Source organism: Seriola lalandi, unplaced genomic scaffold (assembly GCF_002814215.2).
Source record: "Seriola lalandi dorsalis isolate HSWRI2012SDOR001 ecotype SW California unplaced genomic scaffold, Sedor1 jcf7180002054188, whole genome shotgun sequence".
Classification (NCBI taxonomy): Eukaryota; Metazoa; Chordata; class Actinopteri; order Carangiformes; family Carangidae; genus Seriola; species Seriola lalandi.
In genome coordinates, this window is record NW_019524741.1 from 1,399,064 (window position 1) to 1,423,339 (window position 24,276).

General features: G+C 42.9%; 1 protein-coding gene across 7 annotated transcripts in view; it reads left to right on the top strand.

Moving 5' to 3' along the window:
• The window catches only part of frmd4a (FERM domain containing 4A), a 101,863-nt gene that overhangs the window by 34,452 nt on the left and 43,135 nt on the right, over nt 1-24,276 (top strand). For 2 of the 7 annotated variants that reach the window (XM_023403842.2, XM_087173393.1), the window contains exon 1: nt 8,169-8,576. The exons of 1 other annotated variant lie outside the window; for it this stretch is intronic. In XM_023403842.2, coding sequence (XP_023259610.1) covers nt 8,484-8,576 — 93 coding nt within the window. In that variant the 5' untranslated portion in view covers nt 8,169-8,483. Of the gene's footprint in view, nt 1-8,168; nt 8,577-16,503; nt 17,145-24,276 lie in introns of those variants that run through there. 4 more of the 7 variants (XM_087173396.1, XM_087173392.1, XM_087173391.1 and 1 more) reach the window with 2 other exon arrangements.

Below are 24,276 nucleotides of genomic sequence, written 5' to 3' on the forward strand. Positions count from 1 at the left end.
ACCAGGGGCCAACATATGTTCATGTCTCTTTCCAGATGCTCTCTCAGTAATTGGCAGAGAAAAAAAGAGAAAAATACGTGCTGATTAAACATCAAACTCTATGCAGAGAGAGATTTAGGGAATAAACTGGCTGACCAAGAATCTAACCTGGACCACATGGTCTAAGCATGACTCAACACAGGGTTAACCCACTGAGTAAAGACTTTAGGAATGTTAACTCAACATGTGAGGAGCTTTCATCCAACCAACTCCAAAGTATTAAATCTTGATACTGGGGTTAGTTATGCTTTCTGTGGTCTGCAGTGTTCATATTTATCTGTGGATAGGCATAAATCTTTTGATTAGGAGTGAATGAAATCTCCCAAGTAAAGGAAGTGAGGATTGAGAATGAGGAAATGAGGGATGAAAGAGGAATGAGACGAGAAGGAAAGTCTGATGGATGTGATAGTCGGGTTTCTATTGCCCGTGACGCTTGGTTAGAGGTAGATTACTCAGGCCCCTGTGGTTTACAAAGCACTCAGGCTGTGGGAATGAAAAACTGCTCTACACTGCATCCCTCACACACACACACACACACACACACACACACACACACACACACACACGGTGTACACAAGCGAGCACTCACACACGTTTCGATACAAAAACATACTCATATGCGGGCACATGCAGTCTACCTCCATACAGACAAACACACATCTTAAATACGACGTCAGAATCCCTGGTTGCTTTGATCTGCCGTCTGCTGTAATGAGTTTGGTCGTTAAGCTGCTGTTTCCCTTTAACATTGTTTACAGGCACAGGCATCTGTTGGGGGGGGGGACAGTAATCTGTCCTTTCCTGAGATAGACTGTGTTTCCAGTGAACACTATCAGCACTCATTCCACTGCTGTGGGGCATCAGTGTCACTGATATATGCAGGGATTTGATGCCTGAATCCATCAACCTATTTTGGAGATTTGGTCATTTTCATATATCCAATAGATGATTTATCACTGAAGCAATAAAGATTAGTGTTTATGGCCACAACAGGATTTGGATTATTCATGCACTGCATGTGGGATGGAAAAATGGGAGTCAAGAAAAGGCTTCCTTCCTCTGCATTTCCTCTCAGCATCCTAATTAGACTGCTTATTTATTTATTTATTTATTTATTTATTAGTTCTCTAATTGCTGGAAGAGGCTGGAAAACAGAGGGTTATCTGGCCACTTTGCATACGTAAATGAGAAATATTCAAATCGCCTGCACCCTTTCCAGCTTGGTTGCTTACCGAATGTGCATATGGTGCGGTGCATGTGTACTTCTACATGCACACACACACACACACACACACACACACACATACACACACGCAAACACACACACACACACGCAGACATGAGCTAAGAAGAGGTCTATTGAAAGGGTGGATTGAATAGTTTTATGGGAAGGCTTACCAACAGTAGACGTGTCATGGACCAGGCATCTTCTACTACTGAAATTTTTTTCAGGGTGTACCAAAGCAAAAAACAGCAATAATACACTCTATACTCTGAACTTCTGTGTTCTGTGAATCTAACTGGTTGTCAGCTGTGTTTCTGTATGAATTAACTCAGCTGGGCACAGAGACCGAGGTCGTTAAAGGAATATTATAATAATGACATCGCTTCTTCAGCTTCTAGTAGAAAAGGACTTCCAGAGCCATAACTATGTCGCTCACTGGCTTGGAGCAGCAGCTGAGTGCACAGCTATATTCAAAGGTGCACAGCTATTTTCATTAGCACAGCAGCGCATATGAATGATTCAGAAAAGCCGAGAGGATCTGAGGCTATGAACTTCCCTATACAACCTCTTTCACTACAAGAAAGGAGGTCACTATTTTGTTGCCTTGATGGCTCGCAGGAAGCTCGAGTCGAAGTGGAGTCATCTGTAGACGGTAGCTTTTTCAGGTCAACACTTTTAATTCTCCTGCTTTCAAGCCGGCTGTCATAGAGTTAAAGCACATGACTGCACACAACATGGTTACAAAATCATGCCTACCAGCTTCAAATTTAGGAATCTAGTAAGAAAGCCCATCAACAGCATTAGAATCAGCTCATCCACTGCTTTTTAGAAGATAAATCATGTCTATTCATTTTAGAGGCAAAATACCAGTCATTAATGTTTGTGTATAGCTTGATTTCCATGACATTTGTGCCCCAGAGGTCTCATTCACATGTGCATACTAACACATACACATACACCACCAAATACACAATGACACTACCCTTCAACATGAATAAGACAGTGACATGATCTGAAACTTGTGATTGGATTTTTTTTTTTAGCTGCTTAAAAATGTCCGTTCAGAGTGTCATATCAGCTCCTGCCAAAGCTGCTGTGTATTGTGTTGCTGGTCCACTGAGCTGTGTGAGCTATGAGGGGAGGAAAGAGAGAGAGAGAGAGAGAGAGGGAGAGAGAGAGATGGCAGCTCCTCTTTCAGAGGATGCCGCACAGTCTTGCACAAAGGCTGACAGTCACGTCAGGAAATGAAGCGGCGTGATTAAAAATGCATTCGGTCCTTGTGTAGTTTAATTGAATCTCCTCCTCATGCACCCTACGAATGTCTCCCCTCCCCCCCAAGTCCTCTCCCCCAACATCCTCATCCCTCCTACGATCCAGGCCTGGAGGCAGAGCTAAACATGTCTTCTTCCTCCACCCCCCTGTGCCTCCTCTGACGGAAGACCTCAGCTGGATGGGATTGTTTCCTTCACAGCTGTACTGCATTGCTCTTTTTAGGAGACAGTCTTTTCAGTGCTGTCTCCTCTCCTTCCAGCACCCATAATGCACTAGTTCATATCTTTGGGAGAGCTGGTCTGCCACAAAGGGCCTGCGGTGTCTGCCAGCATTCACTCTGCCAGGAGCCCAAACACTATGACGCACTGATACCAAGAACTTGTACTCTCTCCACAATTGTCTCACGACATTGTGTATGTCTATTCTCCAGCATACTATTCTCTTTTGACTCTGCGACCGTAGATGTGTTGATTCAGACAGAGGCTATTGACTGGTTGTATTATGTGCGACTGTTCTGTTATGTAATGGGTGTGTCCTCTACCCAGTGACAAAACTGTTCAATTATAGTAAGCTGACCTCCTCCCTCTCCTCCCTCTCCTCTCCCCCTCTATCCCTCTCTGTCCCTTGCTCTGCCTCTCTCTCCACCCAACAGTTGTGATCCCATCCACATTAATCTGATAGTAATATTGATTTGTATGAGGCTGGAGTCAGTGTCAAGTTCTCTCAGGACCAAGGAGTAAATGTGGAGAGATTTCAAAGGCCTTTTATCTGCAACCTTAAAATCAGGCTGATGTTATGCTATATTTTCTTATAGTGAACAAATCCAATGAACAGACGAGCACCTACAAGTCCACCGCTCCTAAAAAAGCTAGACACTATAGTTGTCACCAAACATTACTCAAACAGAAGTAGCCTAAATAGTGCATTTGTTTGGAGCTATTTTCCGTTGAGGATGAATATAGGCCTATGTTTCTTGTGTTAGTTAGTCAGGATCTGACTCACAGCAGAAGGACAGTGTACTGTATGTGGGACATGTCACTCAGTGCAAAGGAATACGATATATCAGGGTTTGGCTACACAGACAACAGGGATGTCACCAGAACTGATACTTCGGTACCAAGTCAATGCTAATATTCAGAACATGTGAAGGCACTTGTTTTTTTTTTTGTTTGTTTTTTTTTTTACAGTGGTGTAGGTACTGAAGGTACCATAGACGTTGTTGGTACTGCAGATGTAATTCTGCTGAGGGCAGTAACCCTACAAGATACCTAGTCTGATAACAAAGTATAAGAGAAGAAGAAGAAGGCCGGCACAGTAAACAATAACAACAACAACAACATGAATAGCAGCAGCAAGTGCGGGTGCAGCAACAGGTTCAACATGACGTAAGGGGGGACACACCGCAAGACAATGGACAAGATATAGACAAACAAACACTTGTATGCGCACGGTGCCACAGGAGGAAACACCTCAGACCAACCTAAGTAGCTCCAAGACAGGCGTCCAGACCTGTACAGAGAGTTCAGGGTGAGTGAGTTTCAGCTTTATATTAACATGTCGTAAACATGTTCATGTCTTGTCCTGAAATGTTTTCGTTATTCCGTGTGAATTAGGACAGCTGACATGTAGCAAAGCTCCAAACACAGCGTTTACAAAGGTTAATGTTAGCTTGTTTAGGCTAACATAGTGACGGCTCATAACGTTAGCTGGGTGCTCACAACATTAGCAGGCTACAGTAGTTACTGTTCAGTCTGTCAAAATATAACGCTGACTTTTTAAATGAATATTTTCATACTATTGGTCTGTCACCATGTTAGTCAATTTTAGCTTGCACCTGACTATATGGAGGTGCGTGCGTGCGTGCGTGCCGACAAGTGCGTGTGTTAGCAAACTGTGCAGCATCATCTGTTATTTTCTATTTTCTGCTGTGGTATCGAGAATCAGGAAATTTGTTGCTATTGGTACTGACTACCAAATTTCTGGTATTGTGGCATCTCTAGCAGACATTACTTTAAAGTAGAATGACATCAAGTGTTGTTGGCAAAAAGAAAATTATACAATTAAAAAATACATTATACAAAGTTCTGGGAAAAAAAACATTAATTCTCTCCATAGTATGAATCAAATTTGAATAATTTAGTCAGATTAAGCAATCAAAAGTGTTTCTCAGTTTCTTGCCTCATTAGTCTTCTCTCTGACTGCAGAATCACCCAAATAAATAGAGAAAAGGCAATTATCATAAACTTGATCCAATTTTTATGTGTACATCTCCAAACTAATAAGCTATTATCATTCAACCTTCAATTTCCATCGTATGCATGGTCCAAATTCTGATATCAACTGGTCCAGCACACACACTGGTTTCCCAGTATACTTGGGTGAATAATTCAGAAGCCTTGAATGCTATTCACCGGGGCAAATTGCACGTCTAGCGGCCCATTCAAGTCTGCTACTACTCTCATAATAGACTACTGATTGGCCCATTGGAATGATATATTCTAATTCCATTAAGGCATCGATGACTGTATAATAGCAGTGCATGAGTCTCTACACACTTTTTTTTTTTTTTTCAAGGCAATGTCTATGCACCTCATCAAGGTTATAACCAGAACACATTCACCATTTTTCCATCTGTCTACATTCCTTTGGAGCCAATGGCTGAAATGTTAATCATACTGAAAGACACACATGCAAATATAAAGTATGTGCACACACCCACACACACACACACACACACACACACACACAGTCACCTCCCAGCAGGTTTGACCAGATGTTGTACGGAGCGACACGGTTTGACTAGGACGATCTGTCCCGGTGTTCCACCAAATCTCTCCAAAACACAAATATGCCCCAGTTTTCACAATGAGTCACACAAATGTCCCCATTTCCTCAAAATCTCATGGGCTATGTGTTACCTTTCTGAGCATGTAAAAGTGTTTCCCAGGCTTTCTTACACAGACACTGCTGAGGGGATGATAATTGAAGTGGATGCTCCCCTGTGGAGAAGTCATTATGATTAGTTCTGGCCTGATGAAGGGTGGGAGACCCTGCTTTCTGCTCATCTCATTCTCAGGAGATAGAGAAAGACAACACTGGCATACACTCAGAAGCACAGACAGAAGCACACCATGAGCAGTGAATTGAATTACGCTATCATGGTGGTATTGTTTAGGCAATGTAACTGTTTATCTGTGTTGTCTGTGCAATAGTGCTGTAACTCAACCCTTTGTAATTTGTGGAGTCTAGAAACATAAACATTCAACCCCCTCCCTTGCTGCCTGGGATGGGGCGAGAGTCCAGCTAGAGGGCATTTCCATAAACATACCCACCCACAGACACACACACAATCACACACACATACACACAAACACAGTGAGGAGCAGTAGCAGGACCATAGGGATGAGTCAGACGGCCGTGGGCAACTGGCTGGGTTATCAGGGTAAATTAATGCGTAACAATGCCGGGATTCTACAATTGAGAACCACTGCTTCTTATTATTACAACTACAAACACAGACGAGGCAGACATACACACAGTGTAAAAATAAAACCCAGACAATCCAGATGCTTTGTTTGCACCTCCCCCATAAGCATCTTTCATGACCAGGTAGTGATCATCTCTCTCTTTTCTTCTTTTCTTTCACTCTCTCTGATTATCTGCATTTTTTTTTTTAATGTATTAATAGCTGTTAGTTCATTCTGAGGACAACTGCTGTGAACTGATCCAGTACAGTGAGGCATGTCTAAATCTTACAGCTTTTTTTTCCTTTTTTTTTGCCTCATATATTATTATGTATGCAGTTTTGTATTTCACTTATTTTTTTATTACCAAGTGTGAATCCCATTTGCCTTTATTTCTGTGCGCTTGTTGACTGAAATGGGTCATCATGCATCTAGCCTCGGGCATCAAGAATAGTAACATGTTGGTATTTTCTTTAATTTTTTTCTTCTGTCAAGACGAGGGCTTATCACCTCACAGGATTTGAAGCAGTGGAATTTTAAAAAAATGTTTAAAGGAAAAAAACTGAGCTGCGGAAGAAAACAAACAAACACAAACCATACTTAAACTGTTCAATTAGGAGGGTATTGTCATCTCCCTGTCAAGGTGTCATACAAAATCACTATAAAAGCAGCTGAGTTTTGTATCCCAAATCAGCAGTGGCAGTTAATCTCTGTCTTCACAATTTGAATTAACATCAAACACACACACGCACACACATACAGACCAAATAGAGAGAAATTGAATTGAATTGCATCTGTTGGTTACCCTTTTCTTTTCTTCCTCTTTTCTTCCAGTATGTCTTCTGTAAGACCTGTAAGTCTGAAGACAAAGTTTATAAATAGCCCTCTGATATTTTTCATGTAGGGCACAGCCAATCACACACAGATGTGGGCCAGGGTATTGAATAAATAATGCTTACTGGGGATTACCACTGCAGATGATTCTCTCCTGTATGCCTTTCGCTCGGTTTTGGCACAATGTGTGTCATTTTCGTGTGTGTAAGTGTGTGTCTGTGTAAGCGTGACATATACACTATCATGTCACTAAAGCCATCAGGGGTCCTCATTTATATATAGGGGATGGAAAAGGAGTGTTTGGGTTGCTCATTTTGACTGGTGGCTTTAATCTGATTTTATATCCTGTGACCCAGCATCCAGCCACCTCATAGCTGTTATAACCAATCTAAATCTTACTTGTTATAATCCACAGCTACTGGCTTACAACAACTACCTAAACTACCAATCTGCTTGCTGCTGATATATATGAACCTGCTGTACATGTGTGCATTCCGGACATCTGTATATGCCTGCATATGTGTGTTGATCCACTTTAGTTAATCAGCTGACAGTTCAGTATTGATGTGCAGTGGCAAACAGAGCTCAGCAGTGAGTGATGATGAGAATATGACAGTAAGTCACTAGGTGCAGCTGTAACTCATGAGTCCAATAGCTTTAATGGACATGTAAAGACCACCGTGGTGGATACAGAGGACTGACTCAGCTCTGTGGCTGCAGCCATGATGAAAGATCTTTGCAAGAGCTGGAACCTCGCAGCTACGAATCCACTACTCTCAAAACTTTGTGTGGGAAAAAAAATATCTGGTAAATTTCTGCACTTTTTTGTGTGCAGACAATGAATCAAGTGATAGGATGATCAATATCTGTATGCATTAGAATTGTGCATGCTTAACTGCAAGGATGCATGCGTGTGTGTGTCTGTATGTGTTTGTGTGTGTGTGTGTAAACTCCCTTTGTGTCCTAGTCCAGACAGTGCAGGGAGAGAAAGCTGGATGTGGGATTTCAAAGATAATCTCCCTACCAGATGGCAAAACATCCCATATTCCTTTTGAGGTTCCCCACGTGATCCCCTGTAAGGGCTGTGTGTGTGTGTGTGTGTGTGTGTGTGTGTGTGTGTGTGTGTGTGTGTGTGTGTGTGTGTGTGTGCTGGGGGTATATATTCTCAGACACAATTATTATTGGATCACGTGACTCGAGTGCGTATGCTAATAACAGCCGTAACATCACATTAATCCAGTGACCTGGTTAAGCCCCCAACTGAAGGAAGTGAGTGTGAGAGGCAAGGAGGGGGAGCTGCCAGAGAGCTGGAGAAGAGAGAGGAGAGACAAAGCGCGCTCCCTCTCCCTCTCACACACTCATTCACCTCCAGAGCGGCGGAGTGGAGCATAGCTGAGCGGAGCAGCATGGGCAGTGTTTTAACACAGAGGGAAATAGAGGCAGAGAGAGGCACATAGGACCGGTGTGGGGCTGCTACAACCACCCACCAACACACACTCACATCACACAAGCTTCTTTCCTGATACACACCCACGCGCAAGCTCGCGTGAACCCCGGCTGCCAGGCTGGACGGGACGGCGAGGACACCCACCTCACACACTTGCACCCATGCTCACACACCCACGGACACACACACTCTGGAGCGTACGATGGTGGTCCAAGGTGCAGTGACACCGGGGAGAACCCGCCGGCTAATGCTTAAGCTGCCGGTGGGGACTCTACGGAGGAACAGTGGAGAGAGGGTAAGGCACAAGCTTCCCTGAATTCCTCATTTTCACTTTCTCTCTCCTTCTCTGACTTTGTCTCTCCCTCTCTCTGTGACCGTGTCTTGCCATGCTGTTGTGTGTGTAAGTGGGATTTAAAAAGGTTGGCTAATCCAGGGAACGGTATTAGATTTGAGTTGGTGGAAGGCAAGTCAAGAGCAAAGCTTTTAATCTCTACAGTGGACAATGCTTCACTGTGTTTCTCTTCCTGACAGTCTGAGCCTGTCAGTCTTTCCACAACTCATTCTGTCTGTCTCTGCTAATGTATGCCACTGCCGTCCCCAGTTTTCAAGGTTACAGGGAAGTCTCACTGTGGGAGAGCTGTGTTTGAGTGCAGCTTGTTTGCCTGTCACTGTCAATGCAATTGAACTGACTAGAGACATGAGTAAGCTTCCTTTTATCAAGTAAAGCTGCGCATTGCCTTCAGCTTGATTTAAAGTGCTGGGCTTTTTATACAGTGAAAATTCACTTTGTCTGTCGGTGCATCAGAAACCTCAGTGTTTGTGTGTTTGTGTAAATCTGGTGGGTGTGGGCTGACGACTGAAGATAATAGTTTCCAGCTAAGCTTAGATGTGGAATGCATGTTGTAAAGTTAACCTTTATGTTGTTGTAAAGACAGGTTGTAACCTGCCAGATGATTCACCTCTTTTGCTCTTCAGTAAAGTTGTTCACACCACGAGAAAACTGCAAACTGAAAGCAGCACATAAGTTTGCAGCTGTGAGTGTATGTGTGTGTGAGAGTCCCCCATGCATTTTCTCTGTGATGTGTGTCAGTGCTCTTTCATGCTGTAAAAACACTGGCATCAAGTGAATCAAACTTAAGTAAGGTGTGTGTTCAGGTGATGAGTGAGCCAGGCTTCCAAACTGCTTTCCCAAAAAAATCATGTGGTGCTCATAGGATCGCACTGACTTGAATTTGATCTCGCTTTTGAAATCTCAGTGTTCCCACTTGATGTAATGTGACTTCAGTTTCATTAACACACCCCTTTGAGGAAATGTGACTTCTAAATGCCATGAGCTCTTCTGAGAATCGCCGGTCGCTTTGTAGTTCTCTCTTTGATTGAACGCGTGCTCAGAGGATACAGTAATACACACAGGCGTGCACATACTTCACACATGCTATCATAAATTACACAGGGTGGCTACTGTATGTTGGATGAAACGGCTTTCACTTTAATAAGCTTAGACATGCATATTCCGACCCCTCCAAAAAAATAACTGCTATAACCCTCACATCTCCGTAAATACATAAAGCACAAGCTGATTGATTTGCAGAAGATAGCTTTTATAGTCACTGCACTGTAAGAGTAAGTCCTCTCAAGTAAGAGACTTGAGAGCGTCTTGTTCTGATCCTTTCAGGTCTCACTTTTCATAGTCTTCAGGTTGAATGTCTCACTCACTCACTAACTGAATCTGGCTTGCTGTCATAGTAGTGCATGATTGGAGGAAACAAAGTAATCACTGTCCTTTAGAGAAGCAATTGCTGCTGGCTTTAGTGATGTCCCTCACTTGTAAGTCGCTTTGGATAAAAGTATCTGCCAAATGACTAAATGTACATGTTAATGTAAATGGTTGATTGGCTGGTACACACACACACACACACACACACACACACACACACAGTCAAATCACCTTAATTAACAGAGAAAAGCAGATTTTGTCACGCAGGACTAAAGGAAGGTCCCTCTCTCCCTCTCTCTCCCTCCCTCCCTCTTTCCTGATTGCGTCCCCTTTCTCTGCCTCCCATTCCTCTTGCAGCCAGCTGTGTGTAGACAGGCTGAACTGGGATTACTTGTTGTGATGATTTACATACACTCACTCACATAACTGTTCTGTTGTGCTGGAAAAATAGATGGATGTGCACCCACTTGCTGTGTAAGGTAGTGAATGCATGAGATTTTCAGAATATCATCATCTATTAAACCAAACAGGCACACAACACAGTTTTAAAAAGAGAATTTAAATCCTCAGACTTTCTGACTTATTTCTCTTGGTGATGGCAGGTGAACAAAGCTCAGTGATCTACTGGTTTCTTCCCCTGAGGATCTAAGAATGCTGACTGTCTGTTGAGTTATGATTTTACCTTCCCGTGTCTGTAGTGAGGCTCTGAAATACTTTCACTTCTATATACACAGCTGCAGCTTTGTCCTGCTCTGACATGTCACGTTAGATAACTCATTGCGTTATCATCCAGTCTCCGCCTTATGCAACTGCGTGAGCTGCATAGAAGAGTACATGCATACAGAAAAAAAATATTGACAAAATCTGTATCTATACGCATCTGTGCCCTGTCACAAAACTAATGCAGATGAATTGTCTCACGTGTGTGCAGTTTCTGATGGATGTGGGTTTCACATCCCAGTTAATTGAGTAATATCTTCAGGGATAACATAGCCATCTTTGTTCACGGCCAACAGCTATGACACATCTGAGTAAAACACGCCTTGTTAACTGCAGAACAATAAAAGAGGTGACAAACTTGATTTCTACTCTTTTTCTCTCTCCATGAATCATCTTCTTATCTTAACCTTATCTTCTCCTTCTAAGCTTCTTCATATGTTGACTTGCCATGCCCCTCTCCCGCTCATGCCCCCTTTCTCTGCATCTTGCATAACTTTCATTACAAGATTAGCTCTGAGAAAGTAAAAGTGTCAGCAATGATAGAAGTGGTTTATAGATAGTGGAAGGGTTTATAGATAGAAACACTATACTGACTGTTGACAGTGTAATATTATGATGATAAATTGCACAGTTGGTGTTGACAATTTAAAACAGCTTCTTTTTTGGGGATGTTTTCTGTTTAGATTACCTCTGTGAGCAGGCTGTATTAGGATTATCCTCCGCCTTTGTCATCCTGCTATCGTGTTAAGCTGCTCAGCTCTTTTCTGTGAAATTAAGAACAAAAACAACAAACAAACAAAGGGAAGACAAGATGTGTGTGTTTACGCAGACGGAAAACAGCTCAGATTTTAGGCGGCTAAATTGCTCTCCAAGGAAACATGTTGTTGTCAGGGGCACCGCAGGGGAGCGAGGGTTTAAAGGTGGGAGGGGTGGATCACTGTCAGAGAGGGAAAAGTTCACACACACACACACACATATAGAGACGTGTACACATGCTCAAAACACACATTCATGAGCAGGATAGGAATGCAAACAGACAATAGCATGACTGTAATTTACCACTATAGGCTTGAAAGCTAGAGGCAGCCAGACAAGTGGTGAGGCAGGAATACTAATCGATCCTTGTTACATTTAAACATCTTGTCTGCACCAATCACAGAGAAGGTCAGCACTGGACTCCGGCATTCTGCGGGTCATGTTGATACTCCGCTTGTTTCTCATCAGGCTGATCTAATTGTCTTGATATTAGAGTCAGGATTCATTTAAGCAGCTGTGACGTTGATGTGGAAAACCAAAGGAGCAGCATTCAAAATAAGTTTGTTTATTTTTTTTTTCTTTACCAGATAGCAGTTTAGAGTGGCAGTTTGAGATTTTTCCCCCACAGCTCTGCCCTGCCTCGCTACAGTATTGATTCCCAGGGATCTCAACCAGCCCTAAAGACTGTAGGTGAGAGAGCTGTGGTCAGTCAGTCCAATTAAAGAGACAAAGAAAAGGGGGAGAGTAAGGAAGAAAGAAAGAGAGAGGTGGGAATAACTGGAGCTAAAGGCTCCTGTAGGCCCCCCTTGCACCACACCCTGTTCAGCATGAAAGGGGACCCCCCTTTTCTCCCCAAAGGCAGCTCAGAAGGAAGAATGTTTTTGAGCAAGGGAGGAGGGCGAGACAGGGGAGACTCCCACCCGTCTCTCCACCCCGTCTCTTTCATCACTCTCTGCTCTGATTTTTTTTTTTTCCATCTTTTATTCCTTGTCCAAAATCAACCCGCAGACCTATAGACACACAGCTGTGTACGAGTTCAAAGTAAATCTGTACAGAGCATGATCAAACAATGAGGAGATGATCGTCTATTGACTGTGAGTGAAGGCTGAAGGCACTGAGCTGCTGATAATGTGTTTTCTCTGTGGAGACAGTTTGCTAGCAGGGTAGCTATAGTGAGAGTGGACTCCTCTGTCCTCTGCCAAAACATCAACAGTGCATGGATGGATATGTGTGTGTGTGTGTGTGTGTGTGTGTGTGTGTGTGTCTGTGTGTGTGTGTGTTTGTGTGTTTGTGTTTGTGTGTGTTCACATCCTCTGCCACCTCCATGCAGAGCTCAGAGTGATTTCTTCATTATCTCTGCTTCTCTATTCTCAGAAATGGCTGCAAGGAATCCTTTTGAGAGAGAGGGAGAGAGAGAGAGAAAGAAAAAAGAAGAGTGTGGGATGATGGGAAGGAGTCTGTTAAATTCCATCTCCCCAAAACAGGATGTAGAGACCCCAAAATGTTCTTGAAATATCCCAGCACAAAAGTGCCTTTTGTTAGACAGAGATAACACGACCCAATGAGAACGGAGGCACTGTCTGTGACTCATTCATATGAAGGGGTTTATTCATAGTTTGTGCTTGTGTGTGTGTGTGTGTGTGTGTGAGTGTGTGTTGAACAGTATGTGAATCCTGCTATGACAGAATAAAAAGGAAAGCTGGGGAGAAAAAGAAAGAAAATGTGTTAAAGACTTTGTTGAGGATGTTTGATGCAGCAGGACTATGTGTGTGTGTGTGTGTGTGTGTGTGTGTGTGTGTGTGTGTGTGTGCATTTGTGTGTTTGTGTGTGTGTGTGGGCGTGAGTGTGTTTGTGTGTGGGCGTGAATGACAAAGAGACAGAGCGGGAAAGGGTTAGAAAGAGAGAGAGAATGAGAGAGGTGCAGCCTCTTGTTTTCCCGTGGGTGTACTGCAGTAACATAGTAATCCTCATTAATATTTATCTGCCAGGCAAAGTGGAGAGAATGATTAGCTTGAGTGTGTGTGTGTGTGTGTGTGTGTGAGAACATGTGAATATGTGTGTGTGAATATCTTCTTGAACATCCCTTTGTGCTTGTGTATAGCATATTACAGCATAGAACATATGAACTAGGTCAACTTTTATACTTAAGAGACTGACAAGTCCCAGCACTTCAAAGGTTTTGTGTCGTCATGGGGTTTGTTCATTGCACACGTGCGCAATTATTCCATGTTCACATATGAACGGGGAAACCGAAGCTCATGGCATGCACATACATTCTCACACACACACACACACACACACATATAGACATATCGAAGCTCCCTGCTTTCATCACTCTCTCGAGCAACATTGCGTTATGTTATTGATTTTCCTGCTTGCACCTCTAATACAATCACATTCAACTAGACTGATCGGGATTGAATTTCAGACAGGGTCTATACACATATGTCACTCATAATCTCTGTCACAGTGATACACAGTGACTGTGGCGTGTGCATGTCTTTAAAATGAGCCTGTGAGAAAAGTTAACCTGCAAACATAAAAACAAAAAAAAGCAGATGTCAGGTTCATTGTCACTTTAAAATTGCAGTAAAAGAACAGAAGAAGTACATGAGTAGTACATGTGTGTCCATTGCACTTTCTTCTCTCTTATACAAAAACAACTGTTTTAGTGAATTTGTGTGCCAGAGTGTCTCAGTTGTGAATGTTCTTGTGAATTTATAGTGTCTGTGACCCATTTCCCTCCACTGCTCTGCCTCCCTCTCGCTCTCTGACACTGCCTGCACTCTAGTATAACACGCCTGAGTGAAGATCAGAGAGCAGAAAGAAGATTGAGAGATATGAGGGAGAGATGAAAGAGGGACAGACAGAGAGAGATGGAGGCAGGAGAAAGTAAGAGGGGTGGAAGAGCACACTGAGACCTTGAGATGGAGTAGAGATGAACGTTTACTCCTGATTTTCCCAGTTCCTGCCTGTGTCAAGACTGGGATGACCTCAGAACAGATTTTAGTTTTATTTGTCATCGTCAATATGTGGATGAATGTGCGTGAGAAAGAATGAAAAAACACACAGATTATCTCACTGTTGGGCTGTCAATTCCATCTGTCCATTACAACGCTGATTGTAAAATCCTGAATAGTGTCTTCTCCTCTCTGTCTTAATAGCCGGCCAGCTGACGCTCTGGTGATGTCTGTTTACATCGCAGGGCTTGCACGACCTTTCCCAGGATTCAGCGGGACATTGCAAACACATAGACTCATGGGAACAGTGCACTGTCATACCTAACCTCCCACCTCCCTCCCAACCACAACAAATATTTACACCCATCGTAAATTACAGTGGGTGAGAGGTGAAACCCCTCCACCCTTCGTGCGCAGCTCCAGCCAAACTGATTCATTTTGGAAAATTCACACATTCCTCATAGATTTCTCAAGACACCGCTGAGAGTACAACATGAGGCCCGGAGACAGAGGGATGGGAAACTGGTGCTGTGGAATGAGCGATTTGTGAGCATGTGGTCGGTGAAATTAAGAAAATTTAAGAAGATATGAGAGTGTACTGCATTATTAGTGATTAGGATTTTTTTGTAATGAAACCTTCTGTAATCCTTTCAATTAGCCATCTGTGCAAAAGCTAGTTTGAGTGGAGAGTGAAAAAGAAAGTAGCACACAAATGGAGAGAGAAAGAGAAAGCAAAAATAATAATAATAACACAGTATTTATTTTTCTCACTGTGGAAAACCTTTTTTGTTTTACTTTCCATATGTTGTAGTTGATTAATGATATGGCAGTAACTTACTCCTGTTCAGTAACAAACAAATGTTATGCGCATCATACAGCAATTTGTATCCATATACACACACCATAGCTCAGCAGTACAGGATTGACCCCTCGCATCGATAAACCCCTCCATGAATCAGAGTGGGCTAGGAAAGGCCATTTAATCCAGTCATAGTCAGATCGGGTTCAGCTGGAAGGCAGAGAATTACTGTACAGTACAGAGTTATTGAATTCCCTATTGACCAAGGCTTTCTGAGGAAAATGGAAGTAAAGTGGAGAAAATGAATCAGTTTGGCTCTAAAAAACCATCAAGCAGTTAAGTTTTTTTTTTTTTGTTTTTAAATGTTACGATTGACATATAAGAAATCCTCAGAACCAGAAGGGGCGGTCTGTTGTAGGTAGAACAAGTGTGTGTCTGTGCTTAAAATTACACATAACAAAGTGATCATTGATCATTAAAGCTGTATTGTTTCAGCAGGGCTGTTGGCAGCCAGAGTTTATCACAGACTGGCAAGGATATACACAGGCACTGTGGGCTTGGCACAGCTTGTATATGGGGGTTGTATTGCCTCCATGTGGCCATTGTTATAAATGGGTGTGTGTAATCAAATGTAAAATAAGGTTCATTGTGGATTTTTGTCTCAAATAAACAATTAAGCTTGACGTAATCATTTATATTTATATTCTTTTCCCATTGTGTTGGAGGATAATGTGTGGCGTTGGTTGGTTGGAATAACAGATGGGTTGCATATTCTTTTAATTTTTGGAAGAATTTGAAGAGGTCAGGTCAGGATACTCCAGCCTGGGAAAACTGGCTCAGAGGAAGAATGTTTCCTTTTTTAAAATCATTCTGGCTAAAATCCCAGTGCTGTCAGAAAGTAACATGCTCATGTCTTTAGAGACCAAATGTCAGCATTTTTCAGTTCAGTGACTATTTTGGTCTGTGTATGCATGAATGCGTGCTTGTGTAAAGTATTTATGTGAGTGGTGCGTGTGTGTGTGTTTCGGTGTGTTTCCAGCTTTAGAATGAGAAGCATACGGATAGTGTCCAGCTTGACCAGGTGTGTGCAGCCTGTTGCCCCTCTCTATTTGAAAAGTGAGGCAGTGAGAGAGAGAGAGAGAGAGAGAGAGAGGACTGGTTGCTCTTCGTGTGAGCTGTGGTATTAGAGTGCATATCGCTTTAAAAACAACTACCAGTGAGGGAGACCAAGAGACCGGCTGCATTTCCTTAGAGGGAATGTTTGTGTTTGTGGCGCTGAGACCAGCGAACAGAGGGTGCATTGCTTCAATGAGAAGGGAAGAGAGAGGAGGAAGAAGAGAGAAAGAGTCAGCAGGGACCACTGTCTGTGTGGGACTAGGGCAGAAGGACTAGCAGGGTTTGACCTTGAGGAGGCATCAGACCGCTGAATCCCAGAGAGACTGAGAGGACAGAGAGGGACAGAGGAGAGGAGGAAGCCGCAGGGTTATCGTGTCTCATTGTGGCTTACCTCTAGAGATGACCCAGTTATTATGTATTGGCGCTAAGTGGTATCAAGAGGACAATAAAGGCTAATCATATCTTCTCATTACCTGGGCCTCTGTGGATTTTACCTGTAATCGCTTACCTGTTCAAATAAAAGTTTGCAAATGTGATACCTGTGGATATCCCACTGATATCAACTCGTACTGCTGTACATACCTCTGGTGGTGTGTCTCTCATCACAGAGTGTCAGTCGGTGCAGTAATGGAGGCAGTCTTGTTGGGTCTAGACGAGGTGGTCTGTACTCGGCAGGGTCTGCTGTGGACTCTCACCTCCACAGCCCTCCGACGCCTTCGTGTGCATGCCAGGAACCTTCCTGGACCGCTGCACTTATTACACACACACAGGTGTGTTTCAAGGCCACTCTACCAGGTAGGCTGCACCTCACATACATCCATGCACCCAAATAGGCACAAGGAACAGGGCATTTATTGCTAATTTGAACCTAAATAAATTCATATGAATACATATCTGTTAAAAGATACTTTCGTCGAGATTTGGAAGCATTGTCTGTCTGCATGCTGTGCCACCTGTGGAGAAGGGTATCCGGTACAGGAAACTATTATAAATGAATGATGCCACACTCGTGTCAAGGATCAGGATGGACAGAGAGAGGCAGTGAACAGTGCTGCAGGCCAGGTATGTCCTTCAGGACTAATTTGTTTCATTAAGCATAGAGGACAGAACTGGGTTAGATGTTGTGGCAGTGCTGCTGCTGCTGAAATGGGACACATAAGTCGACAGAGTTCTATAACACATTGCTCACGTGCATGTAGAGTGTTGTCCCACCAAGTTAATCTCTGGTGTTGAAAAAGCTGCTTTGTTTTACATTGCTGCCCCTGTGTAGAAAGCTCTTTTGTTGTTGTTGTTGTTGTTGTTGTTGTTGTTGTTGTTGTTGTTGTTGTGTTCAGGATGCAAAGCCTGAACAGGAAGTTGTGTTGCTAGGGTCTTGTAATCTTGTAAGTGTTTCTGTGGATATGTGAAGGGGGGAAGCTTGCACACAAAACACACACACACACACACACACACACACACACACGGTTTTATAGGCTGTCTGTTCACCATGCCTCGATCGTCTTAAACATTTAATCCAACTCCATGGTAACCTTTGATGCACTAAATATGTCAGTTTGCTTTAAAAGAACTGTTTCACTGGTTTTAATTATTTTAATTGCTTTATTAAAACCGACTGCATCTTTTGTGCCTTGTGTTTGTCTAGCTGTGATTCAGCAAAATGGTCGCTCAGTATTCACTCCACCATGTCTGGACCAGTACTCGGGGCTTTCATGGAGCCATTAGTATTCCCCAAGCATGTCACCTGCCCTGTATGCAGCTGGCACCACCAAGACAAACCCAACAGTCTCACAGAGAGAGACTCGCCAGGCCTGTTGCTAGATAACAGGGCACAAAATGATCAGTGGAGTAACATAAATACATGGACATGCACACATGTAATGTATACGTAAACATAAACGCACACACTCACCATATGTGTTTTCCTGTCTCTTTGCTCTAATTCCCTTTTTATTCTCATGAGGGGAATAATGTGGTTTGTTATTCTAACTTTTGTGTTCATGTGTTTTCATCTGGCGCCTAAGTTTAAGCATCCTGAGGGAAGGTAACACAATCAGAGGAAACTGAAATAATTTACCAAACCTCCCTAAGACAAACCCATCCTTAACACCCCCTCCTGGTTTAGAGACGCACTATAGTCTGAAAGAGGCCACGCTAAAACAAAACAGGTCTTTTTACACTTTACCAAACATCCTCTGGACGAGGACTTTGATGCGCTACAAACAATATCTCCCCCTGGCCTGATGAAGTGGTATGGTCCAAGGTGGAGTAGTTAATAGTGGAGGGAGTTGCAAAGGCAGGGAAGGAGGGGTCAGTGTGTCAGGCTGCAGGATGGGGATATCCCTGGCTCACTGCACTGCCTCCCTGCCCGGCTTCCTCTATTACTGTTAATGAGATACCCAGCCTCACACAACTGGCACACACACAATAGAGAGAGAGAGAGAGAGAGAGAGAGAGAGAGAGAGAGTGAGAACAACTGTGTCTTCGTGTTTTATCAACCTGTTTCCACTCCTTTCCCACCTTCTTCTTTCCTCCTGAAATGAAAATACATTTCCACACCACTGATCCAAACCGGTTCCTTCATGTCTCTTTTTCCTTTCTGACTTTCTATTTTTGCTTTTTTCCTACCTAAATTACCTCTTCTTTTCTTATTAAAGCCTCTCACTATAATCTCTTTTCAACTCCATCACCAGCAGTCATACAAACTCAATCAGGACACTAGCCCAGATATTTTCATGCACTCGAGAGTGTGACACATATGTCAAGGTGATAATTTTATTCTCAAGGTGCTTTGCATGTTGCATGGAGCGGCAGCCTGTTTGATTTAGCTGTGGCATTACATTAACCAGCAGACTGCAACATTTGTGAAGTGTTGTTTGCTCACACACATGTACTCTTATTTCTCTCGTGAGAGAACGCAGCCGTGTGTTCACACTTTCATACATCAGGCTGAATAATATTGACTCAACAGCCTCCAGTCACACATTTTCCTCTGGTGGTGTGACCCTTTAAACAGGGTTAGTACAGAGAGGCGTGTGAGGCCAGGGCTCTGCTGTGCCGTGTTAGACGGTGTCTCTGGGTAATTGTTTGTCATTTCTCGTGTTGCTCTCCATTCGCATTGATTTCAGCTGTGTACGATTTGTTTTGTTTTTTGCGTCTCATTTTTCTCACACCAACCCCCCTTTTACTACCCACCCCGTCCCAAAGGCAGGATATCCTGCATGGGGAAGAAGCAGGGGTAAGGACTATAGCAAACACAGGTGGCTGGACTTCCCCTGAGTAGCAAGAATTTAGTATTCATCTGTAATCACTGTTGTCCTGCAAATCACAAGAGTTTCTACAAGCCATCATTTTGTTCTTAAGAATGTGAAGTGACATGTTGTTAAGCAAAACTCATCCTCAGCAAGTTCAACATCCCTCTAGATAATTTCTGACTTGACAAGATAAACATCCTAGATAGACCCAGTTTATTTCCTGTTGTAGTGCTTGCTAATAACAGTAGCTGACAGGAAGCTGGTGCTCCCAGTCTGCAAATAAACTATGATCCAAGCTGTTTCCTAGCAACGCAATCCCACTGAAAAGTTTTATACGTATTTTATATCTGGCATTATGTCATATCTATCATACATATTCATTAGAACTTACTGCTGTTTGTTTGTAGGCTCTACTGCATCATATTTAGGATTGAAAGCCAAGCTGGTTTACTCCCACTGAACTCATCTGGTCCTGTTTCCTGTGAGAATAGCTCTGTCACTGATCATATTCCTCTCTCTCTGACGAGTCCCAGCCCATCATGATATGAAGCAGAGACACAGCAGCAAAACCCTAAAATAACCAAGACACACAATCCTACCTCTGTCTAGGAGATGGTACATTTATGTCTGTTCAGTTACGTCTTTTGTTTGTGGTCTGATAAAATGTAGGCGCTCAGTCAGACCACGGTGTTTTCAAGCAAGTGGATTTGTTGGAAGAAGAGTCCACTGTGATTGCCAATAGCTCCCCTGGATCAAGACATGACTGTACTCAATTCAGTTTGTTAAGTCTCTCTGACTCTCATGTTCAATTTATCAGCCAATTGTTCTCATGGTCCGCTGAAACGGATTTCAAAAAAATAGACTCATGTCAGGCGGGCAAATATCCAGAATTGGAAATTTGCATTTCTTTGCTAATTCCCAGCCTTATTAATTTTTTCCTGTCCTCCAGCCAAGGAATTATAGAGGTTGAAGTTGAACTTGTGACTTCCTACTGAAGAATTTTGATCGCTATCCCTGTCTGGCAGCCATCTTTGTTCTCATTGCCAAAGCCAGGATCTGTATGTGAGAAAATCTTTTCCCAGAACCGAGAGAGAGCTTTGGTGATGGGAGGGGGGAGTAGAGGGCCAGAATGGACATTGTCTCAAATTTTTCCAGGGCCTTGCTTTTTTTTTTTTTTTTTTTGTAATTTTCTAATTTGTTTGCAACTAGCCAGAGGCATGTTTGTGTTTGATATCCCTGCGCAGGCCCACACACAATCACACACATAAACGCCCCTCTGTAGATTCTGTTGGTGGTTGAAGCCGTTTACAGTGTCTCCCTGGGGATAAGGTCTTATTTGCATAGTTTGCCTGGAAAACATTTCCACTGCTCCATTCCCAGGTTTATCAAATACCCAGTGTGTCAGTGAGTGTGTGTGTGTGTGTGTGTGTGTGTGTGTGTCTGTGTCTGTGTCTGTGTCTGTGTGTGTGTGCATGTGTGTGTGTGTGTACGTGTGTGTGTGTGTCTGTGTGTGTGTGTGTGTGAGAAAGAGAAAGGGGGTGGGGGGTAAGTCTCATTGGTGTCAGGACTTAAGAAACATTTCCTGTGGAGATTCATCAGCAGTTCAACCATGGGAAACAATTTTCTCGCCACTCCATAAATCATAAATCATGATCAAAATTTTATCTGTCATTCATATTTTGTTGCTGTAAATGTGTTTGACAAGTCTGTTGAAGATTTGCAGTCTTGTTACATGTTAAACATTTAAAGCACGACACCCCACCCCCCATGTGCCATGTCACTTACTCACTGTGCACCATAAGCTTCTTAGCCATGCCAGAATCTAATTTCTCTGGTAATGTGAGAATATGGCACACTACTTGATAGGATGGCCACTCACTTGATTAATTACAGGCACGTGCACACTCACATCCTCAAACGCACACCATACAGTCATCCCGAAGGACTAATCTGTGATTTAAAGCACAGTATTGAGTTTTAAAAAAAGTGTGATATTTCTACGTAGGCATATTGTTTCATGACATGCAATCATAATATAACAATAGTGTTTGATATAATCCAAAATGACTGCCAAATGTGAGCTTTTTCCCAGATATCAGTTGCCATGTTGAAGACTATTCAAATGTCAAACATGATATCTGCGATATCTGGTCAGTGTTACATTGGGCCAAGGTTGAGAGGTCCACTTGTTTAAATCCGGGTGGTATCTCTCCAAAATCCTCTAAGTGTGTCTGAGTTGTGGCCAGAGCCATAAGTAGACGGACATGATGAGGTTTTTGGAGGTGGTCCTCTTTTACTGAGTGAAGTGATAGGTTTAACTGTGGCATTAGTGATTAGGATATAAGGGTTTATAATGTTTTAAGTTCAGAGGTTAGGGCCTCAGTATAGAATGGTAATCCCAGAGGATTACCAGGAGAATCTGGTGAATATCTGAGGAAATCCCTCGCAGGGACTCTCAGATCCTCTGTTTGTATGGATATTATATCCACTAACAGTGTGTCCACATGTGTTTACCGAACAGAGGTTTAAAGTTTTGTATCTGCGTTAACATTTAGAGATGAGTATGTTTATCTACAAAAAAAAAAAAACATATCACACATTACTGCTGAATGAGAGTGGAAAATATACTGCTCACATGTTCAAACAAGGTGGAGCTCCATCATTTGATTTCCCTGATTTCCCATGTTCCTATCTGTCTATAATAAGTCATATCAGTCATCATTAAGAGATAAATGTGAAATCTGGAGGACTCCAAGTGGGTTCTCATGGATTAAGTATTATTTTATTAAGTTTACTTACAAGTTCCACAACAAGGCTAAATTATGCATGCATAAATTCAACAGTCAGAAAATGTCAGAAAGATGTGATGTGTGCACGTGTGCAAGCTTTCAACTAATAATTCAACCACTAAATCTAAAAAAATGAACCCAGTTCTCATCTGTAACTTCGCTACATGATTGATCAGGTTGTTTTTTTTTTATTTCCTGAGCAAAAGCTTTCCACCTTCTCCTTCATATTCTGGCTCTCCCCGAGGTAAAATGGCCAAATGGAAGACATTCAATACCTTTACAATGACAGGATTCCCTTTGGATGAGAAGAATTGCACACACATACACACACGTTCACATACACACACAGACCACACACACTTGCCAAAGGGCTCTCCCTGCAGATGAGCTGGGTCATTTTTCATTACCCTGGCTCAGAGGATTCAAGTGTGTAGTAATGGAGCACAGTCACATTGAGCCAAAGCTATGGAGGGATAAATCCCGACTGTAGAGCACAGTGAAGGCAAATCAGACAGGCTGCAGGACAGAGCCTGTGGAGGGGCATATAGCTCTTTTTCACCCCTCTGTTTGTCACAAGAATACCTCAGACTAGATCCTGGGGGAAGATGAAGGAAAGGTCTGAAACGTGTTCACACTGTCTCTTCTTATCTCTCCCTTGCTTCTGTTTTCTTTATTATCTTGCCTCAATTTGTCTGCCTGCCTCATCTCCAGTTTATTCCCACCTCTACCTTTCTTCCTTACCCTTTTCAGACTCCTGCACTGTGAATTCCTTTCCTCACTGTCTTCACTGTTGAAGTGCGTGTTTGTGTTTCTGTTACCTGTCCCTGTACTCATCTTGCGCATAAACCCTCTTACTTAAACCAGAATAGCCTGAGGGGAAGCAGGAGTAGTAGGACGAGGGGGCGGTCAGGTGGAGGTATTAGGGGTCTGGCTTTGTAAAATCACAAGTATATGTTGACTTTGTAGAGCGTCCAAAGAGCATGATACTGTCATCAGCTGGCTTGAATCACTTTGTGAGGGAAAACTTCAATTCATGCCTCTTTTACTTTAGGTTTATATCCCCGGGTCAAATCTTTTCCTGTTACAGTGTCTTGGCGTTGTCTTATAGCGCCTCCTCCCCTAAGTGCCCTACATTTCTGGCAGAGAGTGAGACGGCTGGATCTCCCAGAAAGTTGTCATGACAACTTTTGTTTGCATCTTAGACTTGAGAGCACGGGGGAGTGAGACTGGTCAAACATTTATGTGCATGGGCTTGTGTTTGTGTGTGTGTGTGTGTGTGTGTGTGTGTGTGTGTGTGTGTGTGTGTGTGTGTGTGCATGTGTGCTTGACAGCACAGGTTGTGTCCATGCTACTCAGCGAAAGAAGTAAGTGCTTTTAAAATTTGAGAGTTATTATGTGGATGGAAGCTCAAAAAACTGCTGTAAAGCTGGTACCTTGAGTGATATCGTTCTGTGGCTGTCTCCCTAATTAGCCTGGAGGGCCCCTGAAGGACACACAGAAACACACACACACACACACACACACACACACACACACACATACTCAAGGGTAAAATTAGCAAAGAATAGAGAGGATTTAGGTGGTTTTTACCCAAAATCCCTTTTCTCCTCTTCCCTGCTGTTCTGGTCTCAGGGTACATATTTGGTATGCCAGTAGAATACATTAGGACTGTGACACATAAACACACACACGCACACACATACACAAAAACACACACATAGGACTTTGCAGACAGGACTGTTAAATATTCAGCATGCTTAATGATTAGTGTATTTGGTATTCTATCCAGTCACAGGACAGGGGATAGAGGCCACTGGAGTTCAACCACTCTGCAGTGCACAGTGCCCTTGAGTTTAGACCATTAGCTGTGTGTGTGTGTGTGTGTGT